Below are 15,092 nucleotides of genomic sequence, written 5' to 3' on the forward strand. Positions count from 1 at the left end.
AGTAGACCAAAAGACAATATAGATCCTAAGAGTTATGAGATATTTTGCTTTCTGTAATAGGAGTGCCCTTTCCCAGGATCTTTCATGTAAATTACCTTCTGTTCCCATTGAGGTGTAAACCACCCAAGTCTGGGACCTGGCTTAATGCAAATTCCAATTGTTAGTTCCTGTCTCGATCTCTGTGGATGTTTGTCTTGGTTTGAGGTAATTAAGGAAATTTAGGATCAGGGCCTTCTGTAGCTAGAATGAGCCCACACACACGTCTTCACACCTCATACTATGTCTTTTTCTAAAAGTCAAGAATTAGAGACAGACAAACAGCCGATTTGTCTTTCAACCTATATTCGATGTCATACTAAAATGGTGTCAGATTAGATAATAAAACGGAGTCACGCAAGAAACCTTCAGCCATCATTGGATACCTTCTTTGGACCAAGTGGGTGAACCTTACACTGGGAATACAAGTCCTATAAATATTTACTAATGTCTGACTGAATATGACATTTTAATATCAGATAATAATAATAATAATAATAATAATAATAATAAAAATATGAAATGTCAGTAATCACTTTATTCATTTAATATTTTGTGATTTTCTAAATTATTTACATTTTTAAATTATATGTGATGTTGAATATATATTATATACAACTTTATCTGGATCACTATCAAGTATGCAATGCAATACATTTCATAAAGCAAATCTCAACTGCCTGATTTTAAATTGGGTATACTGTATAATTTTATCCGCATACATACAGTATACTGATACTGTATAGAATACTGTAGGGCAATATGAACTATACAGCAAATATCAACTGTTTGAAATGCTTGCATCGTGGCAAAATGTAAACTGTGTTATAAAAAGCATGAAGATATTATACACATAAACCATCATTAATTTCTGTAAAGCTGCCTTAAAAACAATGGGTTTCATTCACTAAGCATGTGTGCAAGTTTGTGCATGAAAAGTGTTTAAGAGTGTTTTAAGAGCAAATCATGTAATAAAAATGTATTGTAAATTTACAAACTTCTAATAAAATGTTGAGAGGATTTTTTCATCTCACAATAGCGAGTTTACATCTTACAAGTCAGAATTATGAAAACTCAGAATAATTTTTTTCAGATATTTTGTTTGGTGTTGGAAACAAGCTTCTACAAATTAAAGTGTAAAAGAAAGACACACAGTACTCACCGTGGTCAGAGACCAGAACCAGGTTGACACATCTGTGCAACTGTCTTTCCTTGAGAGCCTCCATCAACATCCCAAGAAACCTGTCCACATTCAGTAAAGCCTCAATGACCTGCAATGCAAAAATCTGTCATGATTTGAAACACACACATTTCATCAGTAGAATCCAAAGCAGGGGAATTCCTACTGATTCTGATCAGTTTGAGAGCTAACATCCCCCCCCAAAAAACTTCAACAAAAAAATACAATTAACCTGTTAACTGTCACTCACGTTTTTGAAGATAGACTTGAATATGCATGATACAAACCTAAATTTTTATAATTCATTATAAAACATTTTTTAACATGATTTTGATGTACCATTTACATGGTAATGCAATGTCTGATTTTAAAATGGGTTTTGAAGGATGAATTTTGAGATTTTATGTTTTCAAGTGATATATAACTTCTGATGATTTCTAAAATGTGATAGAGAAAAAGGCAACGAGGAAGTCTTTTTTTTAAACAAAGGTCAAAGCTCCTTTTGTAATGTAGATTTCTGAGGGTGCACTCTTGTCATAAATTCATCTATTACTTTTCCTACATAATTAAAAAAAAATATATATTGGTAAAATATATATTTGAGAGTCTTAGACCTTTCCAACGATATATAGTTTGTCAAGATTAGATTAGATTTGATTGTAAAATAGTATAGTCAATGTAGGTGTCCCGTATACGGGACGGGGTGACATTTAACAGGTTAAATCAGACATTTCCCCCCAAACTAAACTGAGATTGAAGTTTGTCAGTTATTTCCAGATGTGGTTTGTCTTCAGTTTACCTGGCTACTCATTGGTCCATGTCGATGACCTGCAGAATCAGGCTCTTCGAAGTATAAGGTGTAAAAGTCTGGCCTAAAACAAAGTGAATATACTGTAAATTAAAAAAATTACATATAATCGAATTTACGGTATTCAAGTCAAAATAGTATTTGACATAATGTTAATCAACCTGAATACATTAATTTACACATTTTTATGAGCTAAATACGGTAGAAATAGCTCTTTACCTTAAACAATCGCAAGTTACGATTTTTACAGTGTAGGCAAAATCAAACCAAAACAGTACTTAAAAAATTAAAATAAATAAATATGCATTTAAAAAAAGAATTACCTTTTCCCTTCAGGTAAATGCAACCATTCGAAGATTTGTGCAACCCTCTTTTCAAAGGGGATGTTCCTAAAGAAAGAAAAATTATATCATCTATTTTAACTAGTTTGTTGTCTCAAAATTGTTGATGGCTGTTTCTAAAATCCCTTATATCTTCGGCAATTCGGTAAAAGCCCATATTCAGAGACATTACCTATGTAACCTGCTTCAAACTCTGAGGCAACCTTTTGTATTTAATGTAATATGAAGTGTTGCTCTTAATAGCTAGCTTTAATTATAGTCAGTCCCCACAAACCTTAAATCAACCCTAAAATACAGTTAATATCAGTTTAAACTAAATAAAATCAGGTATTGTAAATATCCACCTGTCATACTTCACCCAGTAATCTGGGAAATGTCCATTGACTTTCACATCGGATCCAGGCCAGAAGAAAGTAGCTGTTTTTAGTTTGTTTTTCATGGCTGTGAGCCAAACCTATAGACAATCACAGGAACAACTGAATGAAAGTGCTGACAAAAGATGCAGCGCACAAAAGATAAAACACCATTAACAATCATAAACGCAAACAAGCATCTGCAAAAAAGCAAGATGAGAGAGAGAGCCTCAATACAAAGACAGTGATTATATATATATAGGGACAAAATTAGAAACTAAAATGGTCACTACTATAGCAAAGTACATATATGGTCATGAAGAAGCTCTAAAACTTCAAGCATGCACGCCTAAAGTCAGAAACCACAAAGCCCGTCTCTGTAATTACTGTACAAGCCAATAGGATGGATCCTAACCTAGTCCTCAATGTAACACAGCTACCACTGAATGTGGATGTCTCGCATGTTTAAATCACCATTAGTTTGACTCTCAAATGCCAACAGCTGCCTCTTTTCAAAAGCAAATCCCAGTATCTCCCACTAAATGTTTTCCGCTGCATCGTTTCAGCACCATGGACGGGGCAAAGCAAAAGCGCGTGGCGCAGAAGGAACCCGTGTTCCCAGTGAGGAGATTGAGGAACTTCAGAAACCCTGTCCATCAACAACTAGGATAAAGGAAAGTTTATCAGGAAAACAGAGGATCATCAACATCAGTCCTCTTCAAGCAGTGCTTACATGAAGGCTCAAGGATGGGTCATTAAACAGGAATCTGAAGGGATTTGAAATTGCTTTGGATAAAAGTGTCTGCTAAATGAATAAATGTAAATGACTGGTAGAAATGATGGTCATTGGTCAATCAGCATGGTCTTCCTGATGAAGCTGGTTGATCAAGGAAACCTTGTTGGTTCAAGCTAGTTAATAAGCCTGCTAGAGATACCAGCATCTCATATTGGGGTGGGGACAACATCTGTTTACATGCACAGAAGTTTCCAAGTCTGAAACAGATGGTAAGGTCACCAACATATGGTAAGTTTTGCCAACTAAGGGCTTAGTAATCACTTGTAAGTTTTAAACCACGTATGCTGGGTTGCATCAATTGAGTTCAACATCTGCGTTAACCCAAAACAGCTATCTTGACGAACTTTAAAGAGAAACACGCTAAGGGTGCTGCCAATAGATGGGTGTGACGTTACTTTCGTTCCACCCTGATACAGCAAGAAATCTGGAAGAATTCTTCCACATGAACTTGAAGAATGTTCCACTCCATCACTCTGAGTTCTGGCAGTTCAGATGAGTATATGAGCAGGAGACGCTTCAATGGGTGCCAGAAATGTCTGACCCTTGGCCAGAAGAGTGTGATCCAAAGGAACATTCTTCAAACAGTGCCTATGGGAGACTCATCAACTGGGAATCTGAAAGGGTGTGTTACTGAAGAACTATGAAGGTCACAGTCCAAGCCAAAATTTGACGTTTCTAAAAAAAAAACATATTTTGCATTTCTGGATGCATTCATGAATTTCCAGGTTGGTTTAGGTTGACTAATGCTGGCCTGACTGCTAAACATTATGTTCAACCAGCATTTGTCTTTCTGATGAAGTTTATTCGTTAAGGAAACCTTGCTTGTTCTAGCTAAGAAGCCTAATGGAGACTCCTGTTTATATATATAATGTGCTAAAGACTCAAAATGTGTTCTGGATTGATGATCTCTTAAAATACATCAATAGCTGATGTCAAATGGATGGGTCATCAAAGAAAAAATTGTAAGGATGTGTTATTTAAAAAACTATCAGTCCAAGACCGACTGTGACATTTCTGTATATTTTTCATCGGGTTAACAAAGACTTGTTGGTTTAGGTTGGCTAATGTTGGGATGACTGCTAGAAATGACAGTCAACCAGCATGGTTTTGTCTGACTGATCAAGGAAACCTTGTTAGTAAGTAAGAAGCTTTCTGGAAACACCAGCATCCCATGCTCTGGATCAATATCTATTTGCATGAACATAATGAGCTGAAGACTCCAAGTGCACTTTGAGCCGAGAAACTGAAACACATAAGGTCACCAGCAGTTGTGTTGTGGATGTTGGTGCCTATGTATGCATGTCAATGACACTGATTAATTATGGTCTTTATAATAAACAATCTTTGCATGGATGTTTTGTTTATGGGAAAACATATATTTTTGATTGATATTACATTATGTAACAAAATGTAAGGTTTTAAGGTTCTAAATAAATAAATACCTTTTCAAACTGAGGGGATGTAAACCGAGTTTAAAGGTTTCACAAGAAAATTCTCTAATCTTTATTAAACAGATCCTCACAAATCGAGAAGATTGCAGATGTGTTGAATACTCACTGGTTCGCCCTGGTACCATACAGGGTTGAATTTCTCATCAGATTTCAAACTGAACGATGCATTGCGAGTGACATCATACATCTTATTGTCCACAATTCCATGTGATTCTGGATACAAACCCTGCAAACGAAAAACATTTTATGAAAGCATTATTTCACTCATTATAAAACAGGAACAAAGCAAATGAACCTGTACAGTCTCTAAAGCAACCATTGGAACAGAGTAATTGACTGTCTTGTTACTAAAGAAAGCAAAAATGATAACCATCATTACATTATGACATGTATACTGTATGAGCAATTGTTGCTTAATTTCTGCCTGTCACTTACCGTCACTATGGTGTAATGATTTGGGAAAGTCTTGGTGGGATAAGCAGGTCTCATATACGGGGTGGAGGTCCCACATTTCCCTGAAGAAACAAGATGAGATTAACCATAAATTAATTATTATTTGTTTTTGTTTTTTTTAAATAAGACAAAACAACCAAAAATAAATAAATCAGAAGTCTTGGAAAATCTGGATATATGAAGTAGCCTAATTTTACAAATATGACTTCTAGACCTGGAAAAATAATGCAAATTAATAAGCTCTTAAATGCAATGGGGATTTCAACAGTGATGCATAACTTAATAGTTTTAATAGTTACATTTTCTAGTTTATTAGGCAAAATTTGTATATAAACAATATTTTTTTAAAGTACTTATCCTTAATCTTTATCCAGTAAATCATGAACGACTAGAAAATTACTATAAATTTGTTTTAAACATAATTATTTTAATCTTAATTATACTTATTTATGAATTATTATTACTTATTTTAATATGGATGCTACTAGTTTTGGTCATTTAAAAAAAAAAACAAAAAAAAACAACTTTTTTTTATTACAGCAAATGCACCAGAAGAAACCTATTAGTCTACATGTGGGGAATCCTGGAATATTGTGGACGATGGGCGGTCTTGGAGTGATAAAGAGTTCAGAACCACGGGTTTAGACCAGTGAGTATTATAATTGCTAGATGCTTCAGTTGGTTTTAATATTACAGTCCTCTTACAAGATGACAAATGACAAAAAGATGAATTCGACTTATTCATTTATCAGAATGACAAGTGTTAAGTCATTTTAAACACAAGTCAATTAAAAATGTTCATCAGATGCCCCTAACAGATATGACAGATATAATTCTAGAGTCAGGATCAGACTCTGACATACTGAGTTTGTTGATGACAGGAAGCAGGCTGCTGTAGGCCTCCATGTATCCGGCCCTGAATCCATCCAGAGACACCAGAAGCAGTGGCGGTTTAGCAAACCTACAGAAAAAGACGACGTTTTTAGACATGCTTGACATGGCATGGAATAAAGTAGCTTCCTTTTTCAGTTGAAGTACCCATGGGTAAAAATAGCAATAGGAAACTTGAGCAGGGTTTCACCCAGAGAACACAGATGTTGATGCATGTCTACAACAACCAGAATAACAGAGACAAACATGCATTACTTCAGAGACTTGAGACTCCTAATAGGCAAACTTTTGATGTTATGAAAATATATTCATATTTAGCATTTTGATCATACAGCTTTTAACTAGTTACCAGACTTTAAGTGCAAAAATATTGCAAAAGGCGCAATATCCCTCCAATATAATTTGTCTTAATGTTATCTATCTGACTGTATGACGGCAACATTCTAACATCCTTGTCTTTAAAGATACATTACCCCACTGTAAGACAATTGAATTTCATATATATATATATATATATATATATATATATATATATATATATATATATATATATATATATATATATATATATATATATATATATATATATTAGTGGTGGGCATAGATTCATATTTTTAATCTAGATTAATCTCACTGTGATCTTGAAATTAATCTAGATTAATCTAGATTAAAATGACTCATTCGAATTATTTGTGTGTTACCCAAATAAAATTGACAAACAGTAAGTCTTTGAGAAGGGGTTTATCAAGCTAGGTGGTGCATTAGAAAAGGGGCTCATCACAAAGTGCTTGAAAAAGCTGTAAACAAATTTCTCATTTGCACAAGGTGCAAACAACCTTACGCCTGTTTCACACATACTCCGTCTGCAGTGCGTATGCGTTGCATATTTTTTTACGCACCCATGTTAACGGATTCCAGTACGTACAGAGTAGCGAACTGCAAACGCATCATGTGTGAAAGCACATCGAGTCTGTCATCGAGTCTGCGGCCAGTCAATGAAGTTATAAAATAAAAATGTGTATTGAATATACAATTTTCCTGAATATTACTTTTATATTATTTCAAATTATTTTCAGTATAGGTGAATGGCTTCCCATAATGTTTTAGCTTTTTCTGATGAGATGTAATGGTAGCAAAAAACGGTTTTAAAGTTAAAGCACATGGCTCATTAAGTTGTCTATTTGTGTTCATGCCAGCAAGTACCATTACGGTTAAAGCTAAATGTACTTCAGAGTATGTTTATTATAGCTAATGGAAAAACAACACTGACCACACAGTCCATTTACCCAGAGTCAGACATAAACACAAACACGCCTAAACTTCTCTCTGTGCATCTAAATACCGTAGGTGCATTTATATACAGTGCCACTTAAAAGTCTAAGTCCACATGTCATTTGAAAGCGCTTAACCCGAAAAAGACCCAGAAAGTTTAAGGATGCAGACAATTTACAGTGTTATGTTATGAAATAAACACCATTTCTAGGCCACTTATTCCAAGAGTTGGTAACTATATACTGGCAACACACATACACTGTTCCTATAAAGCCTCATTAACTATAGTTCTGTCATGTCAACTCTCGGAGGGACTGGCATGGTAATGTACATTACATTGTTAATGTATCTGGTCTTGGCAGAATAGTTCTGATACGCTTCTGCTGTTGCTGTACTTTACTGAGACTCTATACTGCCAATCCATCCACAAAATGCTGTTGTTAGCATGTAAGAAATATTGCTGCTGCAAATATAACACATGAAATAACCCAATATAGAATACATAAATCACCTCGTAGCAGAACTATACAGGTGGAGCTGGGGAAGGTGGAGGGTTTTTCTGAAGTGAGCTCTAACTGCTACGGCAACTAGTAGTCATATGTTTGAATGCTGAACAGCGAGCGTATTGGCTACCGATACAAGAGAGAACCAATCAGCTGCATCATGTGATGATGATGTCACTAGGTCAGATTGAGTTAGACCTATCGGACTGCACCATCCAGAGTTTCATGCCAGAACTCTGTATATGGAGGTGCTAACTTCTAACCTTTGAGTTAATGATATTAACCTGATTGAGATCTTGATTCAGAGCTCTCTCATTTATAAACATAAGTCTGTTACCCAACAGGACACTGAGGAGTCCTGATGTCTTCACAGTCCTCTTCCAGCCAAAGTTTTTCACCTGTGAAGAAAAGAAGGAAGAGAAAGGAAATAGTATTAATAGTAACTTGAAACTCTTGCCTGGTGTATTTGTTCTTTCAGTGATTAATTTTCTAAAGTTGCCATTGAGTTAGAAGTGAGAAAGAGAAATGAAAGCATGATGAGGAACAGTTGAGTTGAAACGCAGTAGAGGGTGAACATGTTGGCCTTGGTAAGACAATAAAGGCCCTGGTATACTTCAAACTAAATCGAAGAATGGGCTGAAATTACATAACAAAATCAGGCCAAAATTAAATTTGTTTTGAGTATGTTTTGGCAGCTCGAAACAGCTGACCAAAGCAAACGTCCGGGGGGAATTCGTTTTGGCTCCTGAACACCTTCCATTGGTCCATGGCGGTTACGCACTTGTTGGGTGTGCTCTGAAACGCCACCTTCTTTAATGTGCAATTTTTTCCCCAGGTTCGTTTCTCATTCTACAGAGGTCCGAGCATAGAACAACATCTCCTGAATACACTGGAGTGTCCAATAGCTGAGCTGCCACAAATATATCCGCACCTGTGCGATCGCTCGCAGAGAGACTTCCAGAGGAAGATCCAGAGATAGCATTTAATTCCTAGAAAGTAACTGCAACGAAGCTTTGTGTCGACAACCTGGAGTTATGCAAAAAGTGATGTAGAGAAATATCTGAGACAGGCTTCCCAAAGCCATGAAAAGAATGCAAGGAAAGAGTAAATATATAAAAATACATGCGTTTCAAATACGTTACACCACACTGCTGCTATTGTTTGTCTTTCAATATTAATTTAAATATTTAAAAGGTATACAATAAATGAAATGTCAAACAAGGATACAATAATAAACCTTTTTTTTTATCAAAAGTAAATCAGGACACCACATAAAATATAAAAAAAGTTTATCCAGTTTAATAAAATAAATGAAAACTAATAAAATGAAGTAAAGAACTGTCTCCAATATTTTTTTTTCCACATCATGCTAAAGTTTCCAGCGTACGAGGAAGTGTGAATCACTTTCCATAAAGGTCGGATCATGGAAATGTCAGGTTCTTTTGTATTGCAAACATGACACTTGACTCTTGACTCTGCTAATCATTATTCCCTTGTCTCCACTTCTTCATTTCATCGTTGTTTTGTTTGGGGGAGAAGCGTGAGCATCGTGACACATGTTTGCATTGCCTCCAGCAGTGCGGGGGTGTTGGAAAGTTCAGAAACAGTATACCATCCCTCAGCCTTCTTGCCCCAAAAGGATAAACGAAAACGAGCTTCGCTTGAAATATATTGTGGCCTTAAAACCAGACATGCATTCAAACTTAATCAATCTGAGATAAAGGCAAAGTACTGGAAAAATGATCTTCTAGTGATCCAAACAACTGACACAGTCCAGGACACTTTTTTTTTTTCAAGTGATAATGATTAGCTGTCAGCCACTAATGCGATTACAAGTACAAACATTGCTATGATTGTGTACATAACAGTCACTGAAGTGATGAGTTAACGGCCAACATGTGGAGTCTTAAACCCCTGCTGTGTTTAACTCGCATCAGATGTGAACAATGTGTGTTTTCAGAGGATTCGAAGAGCAGATGCAGAGCTTTCAACTACGGCGAAATCTTTTCTTTCTTTTGCTCTCACACAAATATCCTGCTTAGAAAATGTTGACATCAGAGCTAGTTGTCATATATAAAGTTGTATTTCTTTAACTGAAGGTTTTAAGTCAAGAGTAAAATTTTACCAATGCTTATTTTCTATAGTAGCATTTTTAAGTTGGTTTATATAATGTAATGTAACATAATTAATGTAAAGTACTTAAATGCAATTTATAGTGTTTTGTTGTTTTTGACCCAATTGAGTAGAACTTAAAGCCATAGTTCATCCAAAAATAAACCTATTTATTGGAGTAAACATGTATAAAACAATAGTGATACTATGTAACTACTTGGACATTATTCTGTCCAAACACACCTGAAATAATCAGAAGAACATTTGTGAAAATAAAAAAGGAAAACAACCTAGATACGCTTCACTGCTCTCTGTCCTGCTGAGGAGAGATGAAGTCCAGGCCTACAAAACTTCAAAGACAAATCATTCAGATCCATCTCAACTTCACAGATGCTTATGAGCCTTTCAGTGAAACAGATTCGTGTCTGTTCAAAGCTGAAACAAAAACCTAACTGGCTTTCTGGGTCTTATATGAGATTGTATCAACCCAAGATGTCTTTATTTACATTTATACAACATAAATGACAGCTAGCATGTCGTGTAGCGACTCGATGGGAATGGAATGCAGAGCGAAGCATGTGTTGTACCTTTACATGTGCTCTTGTAGTTTAAGCAGCAGTCACCCACTTTCACACAGTCTTCAGAGCAGGAGCAGAGGCGGTTCAGCGAACGCTCCTCACCGCAGCGGAATTTAGAACACGTCCAGCGCTGACCTGGAACACAGCGGGGACACAGATGACACGAGAGCGTCAAGATCATTGGCTAGTCATATAATCATATCTTTCGAAAAGATAAAGGTGTTGTAGATGTGTGTTTCCAGTCGGTAGAAGCACTCATCTTGACATTCTAGGACAAAGATGTTAGATAAAGCAACCGAACACATTCTGAATGTGGGTTTGTGGGTTTTGTGTTTATGACTCAAACAGCTACAGCATTATTACCGGCAGATATTATACATGTGAAAAAATGAGACAGGTAGAGACGGTGAGACAAGAAAAGAGTCGGTCTCAGCAGACCCAGAGTCACTGATCCTTTACATGCAGCCGTCCCACACATGCAGCGCACAGGGCAGGCGCCACAGGGAGGAACATTCGGCTACTGTGCTGGAAAATGGAGCCGATTCAAAACAACAGGGGAAAAAAAAAACTACAGGGAGGGACTTTAAACCCTAACTATAGAGCTCTAACACTTCACTGAGGGGATTTCAACAGGTGGGTGTTGATGCTTTAAACAGACTTTCTTGTTTCCAATGTTTGCAGGCCTTTTCTGGGCTGTTACACCCCTGAATAAATGGTCAGTGTCTGCACACATACTATGAATATAACTTCATTTTCCTTTTCTTTTTCGATCTCAGACACATTGCCAAACACAGCTGGTTTGCCGGGCTACCGAAACACAAAACAGCATGATATTACCATGACCCAAAGGAGAGTTCATGCCTAATATTAAAGGGGATAGTTCATGCAGAAATCTAAATTCTGTTATTAATTACTCGCCCTCACGTTGTTCCAAACCTGTAAGACCTTTGTTGATATTCAGGGAAAAAAATTAGGTGATTTTTGATGATCCGAGAGCTTTCTGGTCCTGCATAGACAACCACACAACTGACATGTTCGAGGACCAAAAAGGAAGTAAGGACATTATTAAAATAGTACCACACAAATGTGGGAAACAAAAATAAAAAGCTCTCAGTCAGATTTCATCAGAAATATCTTTATTGGTGTTCTGAAGATGAACAAAGGTCTGAAAGTTTTGGAAAGACATGAGGTGTGAGTTTTTATTTTTTTTTTGGAACATAGAAGGGGAAGTTTAACAGACTAACTAAGTGTAGATGGGTTGCCAAAAAAACTCACAAAAGTCATCCTTGTCGCTTATTGACTATATTTAAAGTCTTCTGAATTTTTCTGAAGCCAAGTGACTGTTCTGTTTGAGGACTAGACTACAATTTCGGATGGTCACTATTCACTTTCACAATATTGAAGCATCCAAGGAAGAAAGAAATCATGCGGATTTTGAAAGACATGAGAAAGTACATGACTTTTTCTTATTTTTCTTCTGCTTTACCAGCATTAAGAAGCACACTGACGTCAACAGTGATGTACTGTGTGCAGTTATGAAGCCAGAGACTCAGGACACATTCAATCTGAACAGAATTGATCAAACAGGACGCATGAAATGTAACTTACCTGGTTCCACACACACCTCCTCATAGTCCACACAGCAGGTGCCTTCATTCACACACGCAGCGTCACAGCGGCACGCAGCGTTAGAGTCACCACTTCTGGACAAGCAGCGGTTTCTACAGCTGTTAGTAACTGGAAAACACAAAATAATGAGCATGTAAAAACAGAATGATATGTTAAAACCATGACCAAAAAAAAAAAGTAGAAAATGTAGATACCTTTATCACTGCAGCGGAGTTTGAGTATAAATACTACTGTGAGAATTAAAGCCAACAAGCCAAGCAGAAGGACCTATAGATAGAGAGAAACAAGAGGGCAAAAACTGTAGTTACAAGATTTTTTAAAGCATATATCATTTGCATTAATATAATTAGCTTGGACTTTATGAAATACTGTAATAATAAACGTTTCTTTGACATAAATGTTGCTAAATTCTAATCAGAATCTAGCCTTGTAGTTCAATACTGGCATTTCACTACAAACATCAAGGTCAAAAGTTCACTTCCTGTGAACATACACTGAACACTACAGGAGTGTTGTCAAGTCCGCGGTCTTCCCGCAGAACTGGGCTACTTTAACACTGTTACCGCGGTTTGTTTTTCACTTCCGAAGGTTGAAGCAACTCCAAAACATCATATATATATATTAAAATTCCTGTGATGGCAAAGCTGAATTTTCAGCATCGTTACTCCAGTCTTCAGTGTCAGATGATCCTTCAGAAATCAGTCTAATATGCAGCTTTACTGCTCAAGAAATATTTCTTATTTTAACGTTGGAAACTGCTTAATATTTTGGTGGAAACCATGACATTTGAAGAACAGAAACTTCAAAATCGAAACAGCACTTCTATGAAATAGAAATCTTTTGTGACATTTTAAGACTTTATTTGTCACTTTTGGTTGATTTAATGTGTCCAGGCTGAATAAAGGTTTTATAAATAAATAAATAACTTTTTAGTGGTGCTGTCTCTTTAAAAACACCAGCGGGAATGGTACATACACTTTTCATTCCCTCTAAGCTTTAAAGTGAATTGTTCAGTTTAAAGAAAGGGTTGCTGAAATATGAGATCAGACGCTAGAATACAGCTTTGTTGAATTTAGAATGTCATACTAAATCAAGATCGGATGTTTTCTTTTTAGCATTTTGAAAACAGTTTTCCTCTAAGATGATTTTTCAAAATAATTATTAAGATTTGTGCCTGCTGGTGACTGTGTCTATTTGCTTAAAGTGACAGTTCACCCAAAAATAAAAAGTTCTGTCACTCACCCTCAAGCTGCTGACCACAAATTAAAACTCACACAGGTTCACAAGAACCTGAAGCTGAAGCTTCATTGTTTTGGGAACTATTCCTTTAAATGGGTGAAGGAGGTATTTGAGCACTAACATTGTTTAGAAAGAAATTAACCTAAAGTGATCAAGATTAAGCCACAAATTTGCTCTTGTTTATGAAATATCAAAACAATGGATTAGTGTTCTCGACTAGCTCAATCTCAAAGAGACATTGTAACACTACATTACACAATGAGAGACACTGTATGCTGGCTTCTGGAAGTAATGACCCGCATTTCCACTGAAGCTCCAGTGCAGCCAGTTACATGTTTTCCCAGCTTTGCTTTCTGGCATTCTCAAGCTATTCACATTTCCATGACTTTTCCAATTGATCATGATTACAGTGCAAACCAGCATGACCTGACCATTAAAGACTCATTTCCATGACGTCTCCTGGCCTGCAGATCACATTTGTTTCCAGCTTTTCATTGATCGTGGGAATCCTGATGAATAATGATGCAAATATGAGCAGAATCTCAGCTAAAACAGCCTCTAAATGGTCAAATAGAATCTTAGAAAAACAAAGAAAGCAAGAAAACAAAAAAAATGTTGCACAAGTATATTTGTAGCAATAGCCAACAATACATTATATGGGTCAAAATGATACATTTGTTTTTAATGCCAAAAATGTGGATATGTAAATATATCAAAACTTAATTTTTGAATAGTAATATGCATTGCTAAGGACTTAATTTGGACAATTTTTAAAGTGATTTTCTCAATATTTGCACCATCAGATTCCAGATTTTCAAATAGCTGCATCTAGACCAAATATAGTCCGATCCCAACAAATCACACATCAATAGAAAGCTCAATTATTTTCAGTGCTTAGATTATGTAGACAAAAACAACAACATGGTTTTGTGGTCCAGGATCACATATATAATTCTCCTGAAAGTATACAAATACATTTTTGAAAACACTTTATTATCCATGTGCAGGCTATACACTGTACTATGTTGTATTATACACTGGCCTATATGGAAATATACTGTATGTCAACTTGAAATTAATACAAGTAACAAAATTACACAAACAATTAAGATTAAAGGTTAAATGAGTGGCACTCTCATGGGTTGCTTGATTAACCAAGTTTCAGAAACCTGCTGTTATTTCCCCCATAGTATCCCAGGAGTCTTCGCTTACCGCACAGAGGATTTTCAAGTATCTTGACTTTGTTTTGGTGGCGCTTTGTGTCCGTTTGGACCGCTGTGGCGTCCCCAGAAGGTTGGCGGCGTGCTCGCTCATGTGTTCATCCCGCTTGGCTGAGTCCATTATTGATCGCGCGCGCGCTCGATGTGTGCGTTGCACAGGTTTGTTTAGCAGGGACTCATTTCAAACTTAGTTCTCCAGTGGCTTTGTAGCTCGTGCGGTAAAGGACCGC

The 15,092-nt window shown here is 36.3% G+C and overlaps 1 protein-coding gene across 1 annotated transcript in view; it reads right to left on the reverse strand.

Annotated features, from left to right (window-relative positions):
* LOC113121219 (ectonucleotide pyrophosphatase/phosphodiesterase family member 1-like) overlaps window positions 1-15,083 on the reverse strand; it is a 38,248-nt gene extending 23,165 nt beyond the window's left edge. Inside the window, exons 1-12 of the mRNA XM_026291508.1 lie at window positions 14,855-15,083; window positions 12,598-12,670; window positions 12,383-12,511; window positions 10,784-10,909; window positions 8,422-8,482; window positions 6,282-6,379; window positions 5,401-5,480; window positions 5,072-5,191; window positions 2,710-2,819; window positions 2,348-2,413; window positions 2,016-2,088; window positions 1,199-1,307 (exon numbers count right to left, since the gene is read on the reverse strand). Of these exons, the coding sequence (XP_026147293.1) occupies window positions 1,199-1,307; window positions 2,016-2,088; window positions 2,348-2,413; window positions 2,710-2,819; window positions 5,072-5,191; window positions 5,401-5,480; window positions 6,282-6,379; window positions 8,422-8,482; window positions 10,784-10,909; window positions 12,383-12,511; window positions 12,598-12,670; window positions 14,855-14,983 (1,174 nt within the window). The 5' untranslated portion in view covers window positions 14,984-15,083. The remainder of the gene's footprint in view (window positions 1-1,198; window positions 1,308-2,015; window positions 2,089-2,347; window positions 2,414-2,709; window positions 2,820-5,071; window positions 5,192-5,400; window positions 5,481-6,281; window positions 6,380-8,421; window positions 8,483-10,783; window positions 10,910-12,382; window positions 12,512-12,597; window positions 12,671-14,854) is intronic.
* Between the last annotated feature and the right edge of the window lie 9 nt (window positions 15,084-15,092).

The sequence above is a fragment of the Carassius auratus genome, chromosome 20, assembly GCF_003368295.1.
Source record: "Carassius auratus strain Wakin chromosome 20, ASM336829v1, whole genome shotgun sequence".
Classification (NCBI taxonomy): domain Eukaryota; kingdom Metazoa; phylum Chordata; class Actinopteri; order Cypriniformes; family Cyprinidae; genus Carassius; species Carassius auratus.